Here is a 15,256-nt window from a genome sequence, read left to right as displayed (position 1 = left end):
TGTTAAATGTGTTATACTGTTTTGTTTTTGGTCCATAAGTGGTGGAGGGGAGGAAAAAAAAAAAAAAAAAAGGAAAGAAAGTCCCGGAGCCTGTGTTCTAACCGATCCGCCTCCAGCCTTTCCTTCCCGGCTTGCACTGCGCGCTTCCTCCCGGCGGGTCCCCCGTGTAGTTTCGATGTAGTTCTTATCAAAGCCCTCCTGTCTTGTTGTGACAGCTCTGATATTGTTTATTGAGGTGGATGTCAGCTTTAATTAGCAATCGATACGGGGAGCGTTTGCAGAGCGCGTCTCTGACGTCACAGCCCATTACCGCCTCTCATTGGGTGTCATATTCCCAGAGCCTGGGCTAATTATTGGGAGGTTCATGTGGATAAAGTGGGAGCTCATCCCACCCTCCGCATCATGTCCTCTGGTCGCCGGCCACGCTCGCTGCATGCTTTTTAAATCACGGGCCTCCACGCGTCGTCTCCTTTCGCCTGCGGGATGATGGACAGCAGGATACTGGATCCACCTCACACCCAGTTCGGAGGCTCCCTCGCCGGGATGGTGGGCTTCCCGTACCATCTGAGCCACCATCACGTTTACGAATTAGCCGGGCATCAACTCCAGTCCGCGTCCGCGGTTCCTTTCTCCATAGACGGATTACTTAATGGCTCCTGCACGGCTTCAGTGGGTAATTCCGGCGCGCTCTTGTCTTCCGGCTGCGGGATGAATGGAGATAATCAGCAGTACAAACTGACAGGTGAGGCACCGTTACGCGCTATAATCTGTGCTCAAGGCGTAAACAGAAAGAAACAAAGCAGATACAAATTGTCACGGAGGCTCCTTCCGCTCCGTCTCCTCCAGCCGCAGCTAAAGATGCACACGAACAGACCGTAAGGGTGTGATGCTGAGGTTGATGCTGATGCTGCTGCCGGAGAAAAAACCTCTAACGTGCACATTTTCTTAATCAGGACTGCAGCCCCCCTTAAAATAACATTAAAATTAGTTTCTTTCTTTTTAAAAAATTGTGATTTTTAATGTGGTGAATCCTTTGTTTACATGTATCCCCATTCTCCCTGTCAGACTCGGGGGATCCGGACAAAGATAGTCCAGGCTGCAAAAGACGAAGAACTCGCACAAATTTCACTGGATGGCAGCTGGAGGAATTAGAAAAGGCTTTTAATGAGAGTCACTATCCAGACGTATTCATGAGGGAGGCACTGGCTCTGCGACTGGACTTGATAGAGTCAAGAGTTCAGGTAATTAATTATTTGTTCTCTTTTATCATTTTCACTGGTGATTTTGGCGTCTGTATATTCAGATGCTGCTTACGTTAGGTCAAGGTCCAAAATGCACAGAGCTGTAGAATAAATTTAAAAGGTTGACAAGGCTATATTATATATATATATATATATATATATATATATATATATATATATATATATATATATATATATATATATATATATATATATATATATATATATATATATATATATATGTGTGTGTGTGTGTGTGTGTGTGTGTGTGTGTGTGTGTGTCTTTATGTGGGTTGTATTACCTAAATTATCGAAATAAATCAAATTTTAACTACACTTTTATTTTGAAAATGGCGGGTGCTTTGAAATGTCATTTTTTTTTAAACACTGATATTTAACTAATGTGTTGTGCCATGAATCTTACGGTTATGTGCCCAATATATAGAAGTTTCTGTCAAACATACAACATAAAGAAACAAAGAATTAAAAAAATAAAATAACAAACAAAAACGAAATCTTGTTTTATTTTAAAGTCACAGTGTGCAGTAGCTGAATTGAATCACAACCATTTTAGCTGAATAAAATGTTATTTAAAAATATTTTATGATTTTAATATTCATCCTATGAATTTAATTTATTTATTATCAATTATTCTTTATTCAGTTTTTGCTCATAAAATCTATATGCGACCACTTTGAAGAAGTGTTTTGCTACATCAGTGTACAACAGCAGGCGGAAAAAATAATTATGTGTAAATCTGTATTTAAAATACAACAAAGTTTGTTTTGTTGAGTTTCATCCTCATTATCTTGTTATAGTAAAAGGCCTATAAGGCCCGTGTGAAGCAGATTTAAGAGCAATGTGTAATCTTCACTTTAATTATTGTTATAGTTTATAGTCCAATTATGTTTTAATTTGCACAGATGATGCACCTCATAAGTGCATTTTTCTCTCTCTCTCCCTCCTTCTGTGTAGGTGTGGTTTCAAAACCGCAGAGCCAAATGGAGGAAAAAGGAGAACACAAAGAAAGGTCCTGGCCGACCTGCGCACAACGCCCACCCTACGACCTGCAGCGGGGAGCCGATGGACCCGGAGGAGATCGCCCGGAGAGAGCTGGAGCGGCTGGAGAAGAAGAAACGAAAGCAGGAGCGCCGGCTGCTCAAGTCCCAGAACAAGCTCATTTCTGGGGATTTATTTCACACCCCGGGATCAGACAGCGACAGCGGGGTGTCGCATGTCACCGACAGTGACCACAACACGGGCCAGCCTTTTGACCCCGTGGGGGGAAACCAAATGCAACCCAGCTGCGACCAAACGCACCCTCTCCAGACCCCCAACCAGAACCAAAGACACTTGGATGCTGGCGGATCCGAGCTGGACTCGCCTGACGCCAGCCACCGGCCGAACCTGTGCGCCAACAACAACAACAACAACAACAATAGAGCCTCCAGCCTGCAGAAACTCAACCCCTTTAGCGTCGAAAGCCTCCTTTCGGACTCCAGACCGAGACGCAGTCCGACAGCCTTACCCTCCACGCGGCCTTTGATAGGTAAAGGACACTTCCTGCTGTATCCCATCACGCAGCCGCTCGGCTTCATCGTTCCGCAAACCGCCCTGAAGTCGTCGGGAGCGACGCACTGTGACAACCCGGCGGAGAGAAACCACACCAGCGTCCGCTGCGGCGTCTCAGCGGGATGTAGGAGCAGCTCTCCGGACTCAGAGGAGAAATCACCGCACACCAGCCCGTCCAGATCCGCTTTCAGCGGCGGCAAAACCACTCAGACCTCCGTTATTTGCAGCGATCCCACTTTTACGCACGAACCTAGCGCGCAGGCAGCAGACGCACAGAGGAGCAAGGAGCATTTAGAAATAAAAGACATAACCGACACTCCAGCAGAGACAAATACAGACTCAAAGGAAGACGTGGAATAAATCATTTTTTAAACAAAAGAGAAATAACGACTTTTTAAATTAGGCCAAAGCTTGAACAGAAGCATCCACTTTTTTTTTTTTACAATGCTCTCTCTCTCTCTCTCTCTGTTTCTCTCTCTATCTCTCTATGTGTGAGAGTCAAAAGTCTCTATATCCTTTAATGTGTGATAAACTGTCAAAAGAAAAAAAGAAAAACAAGACCACGATCCCAACAAAAATCCTCAAGAGCTGTAAAAAAAGGTATTTATATATGTAAGGTTTTTCTTAAATAAATCTATTGTATACAAGCACCTCAAACCGTGTGAGATCTTAAATAGTGCAGCATAGGAAGAAAAATAAGGGGAGCTTTCTTTAAGAAATCTCATGTTGTACTTTGTATCTTGCCTTAACAAATTTATTCATCTATAAGCCCTCACTGAAATGAGGTTACGAGCCCGAGGCGAAAAGGACCCGCTCGACTCCTGCAGAGTTTTGATATGAAAGTAATTATTTTCCCGGTGGCTACTGCAGGGGGATTCAGTTTATTTTAGCTCAAAGGGGGTTATAATACATTACCGATTTCTGGTGATATGAAATCACATAAACTTCCAAGAATAATAGAATTAGCATGAAAAGGCCTGGGTGTCAAATTGAAATAGGAAAATAATAGCCCCGGCAGCTGGGAGTGTGCGCGTGTTTGTGTTGGAGATGGAGAATCGTGGGGAGGCATTTTCATGAGCTGTGTTTTTTTTTTCTCTCCTCCTCCTCCTCGTCCCCCCCCCCCCCCCCACCCTCCCTCTCTCTCTCTCTCTCTCTCTCCACTTTGTCAGGGCCCCTTGTAGCAGGGCTATATTAAGATAGCTGTTCGATGATATCCCTCATTGTTCTGTCGCTTTACATTGATGTTTGTGTGTTATCAGCCTATTGATCATGCGTCGGCTGTAATAGGACGGGCTGAGGCAAACGTGCCTATTTACAATAGCAGAACACATTTGTTCTAATAGGGCTCCTGGTCCCCGGGGAGCCCACGCAGGATCTGGGACATCTGCTCCCCTTTGCAATATTTGCAGCAGCAGCGGTGGAGGTGGAGATGGAGGTGGAGATGGTGGCGTCTGACCACAATATCAAGTCGATCCAAGGGGGGGGGGTTACTCCTTGTTAAATTCCAGCAACCCCTCAGTGTTCTCTTTGGGTCTCGAGTTGCAAATAAATTGAAAATAATCACAGAAGTGAGCTTTACGTCTGAGCCGGCGCAAATGAATTTCTGAGCCAGTGTCCCTTTCAAAATATTTACATAAATTTCAGCCTGTTTGCTCTGAAAAGCAACGTCTTATTATTTTGGGGTGGAGGCGGCGGCGCGTGCACAACACGGGTTAGAGGTGCGTGGAGTCAGATGCGGATTGATCCTTTATTGTCTGTCCTCCGTCCGAAGCTCGTATACAAATGTTGTGGAAAAAGTTTTAGGAACCATCGAATTGTGATAAAACAAAACAAAACAAAAAAAAAAACCCAACAACTAAAGAGGGGGTGTGGAGGGAGACCAGAAACTTTTAAATGTCCAAGGATTTCTTTTTCATCAAAAATAAAATATTCTTAAAGATAGAAAGATTATTCAATAATTAAATTAAATAAAGCAAGTTACAAATCTAATTTTCAAGTAAAAAAATGATAATTTGTATTGGTCGGTATGTGACAATACAGAGCTGATGAGCACTCAGTCATAAAAAATATTGTTAACATCCTGATTAATGTTTTTAACAAGTTGCAGACCACCTGAGAAATGATTCAATTTTACAGGAGAAAAGTGGTCACACATTTGACTTATATATATATATATATATATATATATATATATATATATATATATATATATATATATATATATATATATATATATATATTCTTCTTTTTTTTAAATATTAGACGTTTAGCAGCTGCCAGGTTTTTATTTATTTTTTATCATTTTGACACTTTTGTTTTCACAGCACATTATTAAGAATCATCAAAGTTAAGCTGCAAGATATACTTGCGTATTATATATTAAAAACCCGCACACGTTTGCCTATATATATATATTTTTTAGCTTACTACAAATTATTAAGAATCACGAATGACGCAGATATGAAAAAGTCAGGTTGCATAAAGTATTTATTGCACATCATTTTTTAAATGTTCAAACTGGAATTTTTGTCAAATTTATGCACTTAATAATCACAAGCACACGATCAAAAGTAAGGCAACATAAATCATTAATTGCACATCATTTGAAAAGAGGTTGTTCGCAGTTTGTATGCCTAAATTTTTTGCACTGGTCTAACATCAGGAATCTCATGCACAAGAAAAGTTCGGTTTATATATACATATCCTGCAAATCAGGACGCAAATGTATGTGAAAAAACGCATTTTTGATAGAATCTTTTCCAAAGGTTTACGCACAGCAGTGCACCATAAACCTATGCGCTGCATCACGAGTGACATAGCCTTTTTACCCCAAATATACATACATGAATATTATTCCTGTTGTCATGGCAGCACAAATGTGTATATGATTTTGACAGACTTTAAAGCGCCTGTGCATATGCGCATATGCATATATGAACGTATAAAAACACCCTACAAATCCGAGCTTTATTTTCTAAATTGCGGTTCCGTTTGGAATCACCCCTATAGATTATTGGCTGTGTATTTTTCTACTCTGAGGCTATTTGGAACGTGTGCCCAGTTCATCCATAATGCATTAGAGCGCTGAATAGGAGTATCGCTGGTTGCACATTGGTGGCCTTAAGGTGAAATTAGCGATTTGCTTAAGTAGTTAAGCTTTTCTTGCCTGAGAGCTGCACGCTGCATGATTCAAGACAAACTATCAATCGATATGCCCGGGCAGCCTCCAGGAGATGTGTCGTCCATGAATCATACTTTATGAATTCAATTTATACCCGCAGAAATTTTCAATTTGAACGCCGGATCATTATGGGAGAGTGTAAATTGTTTTTGCTCTATTATGCATCGGACGCCATCATTTTTCTTTCTAATTACGGAGGTGTCAGGTCGGGCTGTCATGCAGACGCTGATTTTCAATTTAACTGATCATCATGCATTCATTTTCCCATTTGATAAATCTGCTATCCTGAAGCTCCTGCATGCGCGGAATGCTAAAAGAGAGGCGCAGATTGGCAAAGTAATAGGGGCCTGTGTGCGGCAATAAGTGCAGATCAGGCAGCTAATTTAGCACCTCCTGGTATTTCCATTTCCATTTCTCATTTCCAACTCTCAGAGGAGGAAAAAGCAGCCCAAAGGCAGAAAGCTGATCGGCTGTGCACTATCGGAGAAAGACAGGGGGGGAAAGAAAATCTACCAAAACGGCTTGTTTTCAACCACACATTTCCTAAATTAGGATATCAAGCTTAATTAAGGCTAATAGAGGTTTCTCAGTATGTGTTAGTTTTATTTAATAGAAACAAATTTGCGCAATTAATTATGTCCACGGTATAGAGACGCATCTCGTTTCCAAGTGAAGAACTTATTTTATATCCAAACTGATTTATTTGACTGATATATATATATATATAATTTACCCTTCATGCAACATGCAAAAAAAGCTACACTTTTACGCATCTAAAGCCGCAGATTGTACGCTTAAAAAAGGGTGGAAGAGAGGGAGAGAGAGAGAGAGAGAGGAAAAACCCCATGCCCCTTATAAAAACAAAGAAAAAATGAAAAAGGGCTCCATACAATAAAGCAGCGCTTGACATTTGGCTTTTTCTGCACCAACTCCTCTGCGCCTTTTAGGATTTTTTACATCTCGTGCTCATTAATGCGCTGGTGGATTTAATCGTTCTTATCTTTCCCGTGCATACCTGGGATAAGCCCGAAATCACCATCTGCAGTGATTTGTGGACGATCATTAAAATAATTTTAATTATCCTGCAGCATTGCACGAAAAATCCCAATAAATCAAAATGAAGTTAATAATGGCTGAAGGTTCGCGCCCCATATTTTAGTCAATGCAATGAATATTAAAAATCTTTAATTAAAATTTAACTATTTGACCCCTAATATGCGCATTATCCTTTAGTGTGAAATATAATTTTTACGTTTATTGCAAAATAAACTGAATTACAAATTATACATTTTTTATTGAGGTGCATTTTTTAAAATAACTCACTCAATATTAAAAGAATAGCTTTTCATTTTATGACAAATGTCAATATTCTAGTGTTGTTTTGTTTTCATTTCCCTGAAGGATGCTTAAATTGACATGATCTGCAGATAAATCCATGTCATGAAATACAACTCAGAAGAGTGAACTCTTTTAGAAATAAGTGAAAATTTAAAAAAGACAAAAAAAAAAAAAAAAAAAAAAAAGTTTTTTTGGCATAAAAATAGACGTTATTTTTCTTCCAGTTTTCCATTTGAATGCTATAGTAACATTCGGTGATAACATAAATTCTATTTTTATGATATATAAGCTATCATCATCACTTTATTAACTTCACGTAAAACACCTAAATGACACTTTATCATTCTGTGCTACTAAACACATATTTTGTATAGGTGGTGTTTGATGTATTTTATGTAGAACGTATGAGTAATATTTAAAAATTAGTTTGAAAGGAAAAAAAATCTACATCAAGAAACAAGAAGCTTTAAAAAAAAAATCACTCACAGGTCAAATATTCAGACATTTTTTCCCCAATAATATTTTGGAGTGGCTGAATTTTTGTTCCACATCTTTATCTGCACTATATTAGGCAAAGAGAGCTTTAAAACAAAATTCCACACTATATTTATGAGGAGAATCCCAGATTGAATACAAATTAGATTAATTAAAAACTTAAAGTTACCACTTATGCATCAGCAAAACTGTTTCACACACACACACATTATATATATATATATATATATATATATATATATATATATATATATATATATATATATATATATATATATCCATCCCAATTCCATAGTCTTGAAGTAGGTGTAGGGAAAGATTAAATATTACACTGTGCTTCACAATAAAAGTGTTTACAGCAATTTTTGCAAATGGGTCACACCTGTTGCTCCCTGCAAGGTCTCATCATTTAAAGTGACCCACATTGGGATTACCATAACTTAACACTTTACAAGCCAAATGAAATATTAGAAAGAAAGACATGTGGGGTAAATTGATTTTTACAACCATACATATCTGCAGAAACAAAGGTTCAGAGCTGTGCCTATTGTCTGACACATTGTCAAGCAAGTGAAAGTGTTTTTCAGCCAGTGAACCTCAGAGACATATCACGTGGTCTCAACACTTTGAAAACTGCACATAAAATATCAATAATAAATTTTTTTTTTAGGATTAATTTAGATGACATCTTGATATCTATCAAATTAGTTCTTCAAATTCCAGTTTGACTGCAATTAATGAGTGTGTTATTCCTACAGGTTGAACTCATTTCAGATGCATTTAAAAGATGCATTATATAAAATTTCCATTTGTGAAAATGTTACTACAGTTCCAAAGTTCCAAAGTAAGTGCATACTTTTAACAACCTTTGTCTCTATACCAATTATCACATTCTGTGGTGATCCTATATAGTTGCAGTCATATAAATGCTTGATTTATGTTTGGCACCAACTTTGTATATGTGTGTGACTCATTTAAAGCCTTTAAAGAGTCTTTTGAAGACTCATTCTGATTTTTTATGCACGTGTTGCTTCAAGTGATACATGCTACAGACTGTTGTATGGTCATTGTATTTACATGAGCATACACATCTACATTTTCTGCATGCAACATGCAACTAGTCAAGGTCTGAGTGATGTCAAATTTTCCCAGACCAAAAGTTAGCAACATTTTGTATGATGCATGTATTTGGCTGAATTGATACTAAAACGTATTGCTAAAGATGAATGTGTGAACACAGCTAACAATTATAAATCACACTTAAGATAATAGTTAATTTTAGTAACCTCGTGGCTAAGATGAGGTAAAAACAAATTCCAGTTTTGTTTTTGTAGAATGAGATGGGACACGAATGCGGGCCTTCATAGTTGGTCGATTCATCCTTTTCTCTCACGTTCACTCTCTCACTTTTATATTATATCCTGCATGTGCATTGAGAACATGCAAACATCATTGTAGGAGATAAGGTTTGAGGACTATGGAGACTAACTCACATGACTGAGGTACACATCTACACAAAGCTCCCACAAGGTTGAAAATAAAGGAAAAATGCCCAGTGGATGGAAACAAATTATGGTGAGATGCAACAAGTGAGTAGAACGTAACTAGATCAGACCCTCCATGTTCCAATGGCTATCAAAGCAGAGTACACGCTGTAGGTGGAGTGAGGCAGTCAGGTGGGAATAACCTCCGTTTAACAAGGACCTGTGGTTCAAAGAGGGGAAAAGTGAAAACACCAGGCAATATAAGTTAAATTTAATGAAGGTGGTACAAAGGATTCAAGTTCCATAAAACTAAAATCCATCAAATTTAAAATGTACATGTAGCGCACAGTATTTATATGTATTGAATTGTTATGAACCGGTTGGCACAAAGGTCTCCAGCCTAACTCCACCTACAGCATGTTCGTGGCCCAGGCTGTGTTCAGCAAGGGAGGAGAGCTGCTAACCTGGACTGAGGATATCATCAGAAGGTGTAAAGAACACTTTGAGGATCTCCACAAACCTACTGACCTGCCCTCTGTTGAAGAGACAGGGATGGACAACTTGGGTGGATCTAATGCCATCTTCCTAGCCAAAGTCATAGGTAGTCAATAAACGTCTTAGTGTCAAATCAGTGGGAGTGGATGAGATTTGCGCTGAGATGTAGTCTAATGGATGTTGTTGGGCTGTCATAGCTGACACACCTATGCAATGTTGCATGGAAGTCGGGGATAGTACCTCTGGACTGGTAAACCAGGGTGGTGGTCTCCACCTTTAAAAAAAGTGGCCGGAGAGTGTGTTCCAAATTATAGAGTAAACACACTTCTCAGCCTTTGCAAGGATATTAGAAGAGGCTTGGGAGCATGACCAACCAGTCTACATGTGTTTTGTGGATTTGGAAAAGGCATGAGACAGGGTCCCTCAAGGTGTTCTGTGGGGGGTGTGCTGTGGGAGTATGGGGTAAGTGAACCACTGCAATGTGCTATCTGGTCTCTAAAGTAGGGGCTGTGTCTGGTAACATTTATGTATCATTTTGCCTATGCATCACCTCCACCTAAAAATACAAGCCTATATTTATGATTAGTTTATGCAAAGTTCCAAACATGACCAATAGGTAGACCTGGGTTGGATTAGCAGACATGCTACTTGTCTGTGTTCATGAAAAAGACAGTTCATCATGGTACCATCATGGCTGTGAAAGTAATGTGCGATGGACTGGTGTCTCATCCGAAGCGCAGAGACTCTCATCTGCTTCGTGCCATGGTATCTGGGGATAAGCACCAACACCATTGGACCTCAGGATCTGTTCAGGACTAACGAAAGACTAAATTTCCATAAAACTGGTAGGACTGGCATGAATGCTTTGAAAACTGAATCCAAATCATAACCCATCACCCAAAACCCTTTTATCATTGAAAAGATTCTATCCTATATCAAAGGACTTGAGAGCCCACCTAGAACACAGAGTTTGTAAAAATCCAACATGTGTTAAGTTGGAAACCAATCCATTGATTGCTATGATGGAATAGGAAGAATTGGTTTCCATCAGTCCAACAATGTATGAATTTGCTTGAGTTAAAGACTCATTACTGTGGCCTTAAAGGTATTGCCACCCTAAAACCTATCACGAGTTTGCATCAGCAAGATCCTCGAAGAAAGGAGTGGCTTACATTATAGGTTCTTTTCCCATTTTTCCAAGAATCAAAGTAAGAAGTGTAACACTTTAGGGTACTGAGTCAGTTAAAATCAAACAATCTTAAAGTCCTGAAGAATTTTTGTGACAGTTCAGTCAATCTGTATTTCTTTGACATTGGGCTGCTAATAAGGATCAGAAGAGAAACTGCAGCCTCGGCTGTCTCTTAGATGTTGTTGTTGTACATCCACAGTCACATTAAGGGCCCTGTCCCACTGGGGAAAGGAGTAATTGTGCATGAATTGAGTATACAAATTGCGGGCGTTCGTTGTCATCCTCAACAAAAATGGCCAAAAATGACAAATGTCCCAGTATGAATTACGGATATATTAATAATATATAGCGAATATATGATGAACAATCACGGTTATATAACGCATGTAGTGAGGAAACTGATCCGACACATTGAGATTATCACAGCAGTATTACGGGTGTATTATGAATGCATCGCGCACGTGTTGCGCGTGCACAGCATCTGCATTGCGGTCATAAAAAAAGCGCACTTGGGCAGTCGGCATCACTATTCACACCAACAATACAGCCTCTGGAGCATTTGCTGGACTTTACAAGTTGATCACAGAGTTAATGTTCATGTTGTCATGCAAGGGCTAACTGTTCATGAGTTTGGGGAGCGGGAGGGGGGAAGCCACTCTGGGTGTGAGACGGTGTTCTTTTTTTTTTTTGAGTGAGCTGTGGCTAAACAGCAACTCTTCCTTTTGTTGGTGTTAAATAAAAGTCCTGGATTGCAGCAGTTATGTCTTTGTGGATTTACACAGCTGGACCGGCACTGACTGGCAGGTATGTCGCTTTCTGCCACATATAATACTTTGGGTTTACGTGACGTGTTTGTTATGCATTCACAGATTGTCTGCAAATCAGCTGTACAGCAGATGTAATAAAAACGCTTTATTTGTGGCCAATTTGTATGCATTCGCTACAACATATTTTAGTTTGTGATGTGGACATGATGAGCACGATATATATCTGTTTTACACACTGTCCCGGTCCGTTGTCAAGCCAGAAATCCCTGTCATTTGCGGATATCAGCGGTTAACGGCAGATATACAGCACATAGAGTGAGTATGTATTGTGTATGAATTGAGTATGTATTAAGTATGTAAGGCGGATGTTATCCGCATCCAGATTTTTGAGCAGCTCAAAAATCTTGGCTGCGGACATGCGTGTCTTTGCGGATGATCACGGGCGTGTTTGGATGACGGCCGACTCATACAAGCATGTTACACGGATATTACGGATGTTTGGTGAATATGGCCCAATTTTGTGCGCAATCCATACGCAAATCCTCCTAAACGCCAGTGGAACAGGGCCCTAAGGTCCCTTAAGACACACCATTGTTTTGACCAAATAAATAACGGAAGGAGCCACCACTTCATATTGGAGTCACAGTTTTAGAGTCCTCTGCTGGCTTTTCGGAACACCAAACATCTGACAGTAGACAATATTAGGAAGGTACACACATTTTCAGACCTTTTCTCTGTATGTACAGGAAGACAACAGATTTTTTATTGCTGGTTTTGGATTTGCAGAATAGTCAAACAGTATTACGGCAATTGTCTATGGAATTCCATTTGACAATATTTTGATTGCATAAAACTGATATGTGTGAGCAAGAGTCCAACTCAAAGAAACAAATAACACTTGGCCACCAAGAGTAGACGAGTAGAGAGGATTGGCATCAATGTTTGCCAATCTTATCCCCCCAACTGAAACAGTATACTCCAGTAATTTTTAGTCTGAAGTTGGATTAAAAGTGTTGGCGACTATAGTTGGAAACTGTCTGTAAAGGTGAGTTGAGAGGGACCCGTGTTTTATAGTTTTTATATGGCCGACAATACAGGTTGTACAGTACAATGTGTACCATTGACATATCTGTGTTTCAGAATGAAGTATTTGCCCACTTACCCAAACACCATAGCAACAGCAGGCTGGTGGAAAACAGAAAGGCCCTGGGCCATTTTATGACAGGATTTATTTATTTTTGCCAGTTTCCATCCACTTACACCAGGAAGGTTTTCCTGACACTCAAATTCTGATTTTTTTTTTTTTTCTGGGAGAAGTGCTGTTGGAAATTCTACATCACAGAAAAGCAAAATGTAGAATTCATACATTCATTCATTCATTGCATCAGGGTGTACACAGCCAGCAAGATGGTTGCTACCTGGTTGTTATAGTCAGAACAACAGTGTGAAGTCATCTTATGTAGGATAAATTGTGTATCATTTAGTTTAGGTTAGATTAGATTAGAAAATTTTGTTAATCCCCAAGAGGAAACTTCATTGCCACCGTATGTTCATACATACCACAATACAGACATAACAATGGAATGAATGAATTAATTAATCAATCAAAAACATGATCTACAACAATGAATCAGCTACAACTAAAAGTGTTCATGACTACTGTGGTGAACAAATTTCACCAGAGAAGGTGACAGGACACATCTGCACCAAATGTTGTTTTTGTTCACCATATGCATGAAAATTAGCAGTGCTTCTTTGCAGCTTGTGTTGATTTGTTTGGCAAAGCATTTGACTCTGTTCACCAGACTCGGGGACATCCTGAAAATTTTTGGGGTTCCCAACAAGTCGCTGGACATCATAGGTGTTCTGTCCTGTGGGTGCTGAGGGGAGCGGAGATGAAGTCTCTGACTTTTCCCAGCGAATTCTGGCATTTGTCAGGGCTGTGTTCTTTCTCTTGCCCTGTCCAGTGTTTGCATGGTCTGGGTGCTGGGTAAGGTTGCAGAGAAGCAGAGCCGGCCCAAGCCTTTATGGGGCCTTAAGCAGAATTTCATTTGGGGGCCCCCCTACCATCACCTCAGCACCAGATGCGTCATTATTCCATAGGCTACACTGTTATGTGTGTAACATACCCACAATCATTAGCATTATTTGTAATTATCTTACATCATACAGGTGTCATTCTTGTTTTTAACCTTAAAGGGGTAGCAAACTCATAAATATGTTTTAATTAACTTCTACATACAGAGTGATGTATAAGTATGGCTCATTAATTTAACTATTTGAAAGTAACATCAGCAGGCAGGAGACTGCATTTATAGTAAACACGTTAAATAGTTTAATTTCTTTCAGATGTGCAATGGTGTGCAAAATGTTCAATATCCAAATACAAAATAATCAAATGACATTCACATTATCTTACAGAAAAAGTTGTAATCAAAATTAAATACAATACTTAATCTCCAAAATGAACATAGAAATCCACAACATAACAGCAATGTGTGTGCATAGCAATGCACACACATTGCACTGGGGGCTAATGCTTTAACTTTGGCCTGCAAACCATTGAGAGCTGAGCTACTTTTCCCCACCTTTTGCACCAAATTAATCTGAGGAGTTGATCTGCCCTGCTGTTTAAGTTTTTCTTCGTAAGGAAGACTATCAACGGTGTGACGGTGGAGGAGCTCAGCAGCACCCGCTGCTCGGTAGGGACAGAAACTGCGATAGAAGTCAGTCTCCAAACACAAGCAGCTACAAAAAAAAAAAAAGAAAAAAACACCAGAAATAGAAGCTCAATTTGTCGGTAGTCATTTTTAACAAAGAAAATGCCACTAGGAGGACTAGGAAAGCCTCCGGTTCAGCTCAGAACAGAATAAAAATGCTCCCACGGATTACACCAAAAGATCGCTGATTCGCTCATTTCGCTGTCAATCAAAAAGGGATTCAGCCTCAGACAGATCATCCAATCATCATGCAGAAGCTGAGCGTCCGGGCCAGCCGAGGCCAGCCCACTGCCCCATAGACCCCCAGACACGTTGAACGTCCGATGGGCGGGACAAAGCCCAGCATTTATCCAATGACTCGTCTCGTTTCGCTACATGCTTTGTGTCGCTACACTGTTTAAAGCACTGTGAAGCTGCGGGTTTGAGTGAGAGGAAAGCCGTGTCGTTACCAGTGATAAGAAGCTGATTCTGAACAAAAGTTGAGCGCGTTGTAGCGCATATTTAGTCAATGACATGTACACAAAACAGTATATATTTGATCACTTATTTTTTGACATTTTAGGGGAAGCTGAGCTTCCCTTGCAGTCTTAGAGCAATCGCCTCTGACTTTAAGACACCTAAAGCACTTTACACTAAACGAACGGAGCATTTCGCAAATAATGACACCAAAAATTGTAATATTGGACATGCAAACCTACCTTTGTCTTGTTTTTTCTCGTCTTCCAACTTGTTATTTTTTCTTTTCTCCGCTCCAGAGGGATAATTTATTTTCTG

The 15,256-nt window shown here is 39.8% G+C and overlaps 1 protein-coding gene across 1 annotated transcript; it reads left to right on the top strand.

Moving 5' to 3' along the window:
• Positions 1–200: 200 nt before the first annotated feature.
• uncx (UNC homeobox) lies at positions 201–3,463 on the top strand. Its single transcript, XM_034191162.1, has 3 exons — positions 201–742; positions 1,066–1,241; positions 2,217–3,463. Exons 1-3 carry the CDS (start codon positions 484–486, stop codon positions 3,171–3,173), a joined length of 1,392 nt encoding a protein of 463 aa, XP_034047053.1. The 5' UTR covers positions 201–483; the 3' UTR covers positions 3,174–3,463.
• The last annotated feature ends 11,793 nt before the right edge of the window (positions 3,464–15,256 follow it).

Source organism: Thalassophryne amazonica, chromosome 16 (assembly GCF_902500255.1).
Source record: "Thalassophryne amazonica chromosome 16, fThaAma1.1, whole genome shotgun sequence".
NCBI classification, from domain to species: Eukaryota; Metazoa; Chordata; class Actinopteri; order Batrachoidiformes; family Batrachoididae; genus Thalassophryne; species Thalassophryne amazonica.
The sequence above is the reverse complement of the archived record's forward strand: the minus strand, read 5'-3'. Positions and strand labels throughout refer to the sequence as shown.

Excerpts from the sequence above, each read along its gene's own strand:
- uncx (XM_034191162.1), top strand. The coding sequence starts at position 484 with ATGATGGACAGCAGGATACTGGATCCACCTCACACCCAGTTCGGAGGC. Across the intron at positions 743-1,065 it reads TCAGCAGTACAAACTGACAG|ACTCGGGGGATCCGGACAAA; the intron begins GTGAGGCACCGT and ends TCTCCCTGTCAG. Across the intron at positions 1,242-2,216 it reads TGATAGAGTCAAGAGTTCAG|GTGTGGTTTCAAAACCGCAG; the intron begins GTAATTAATTAT and ends CCTTCTGTGTAG.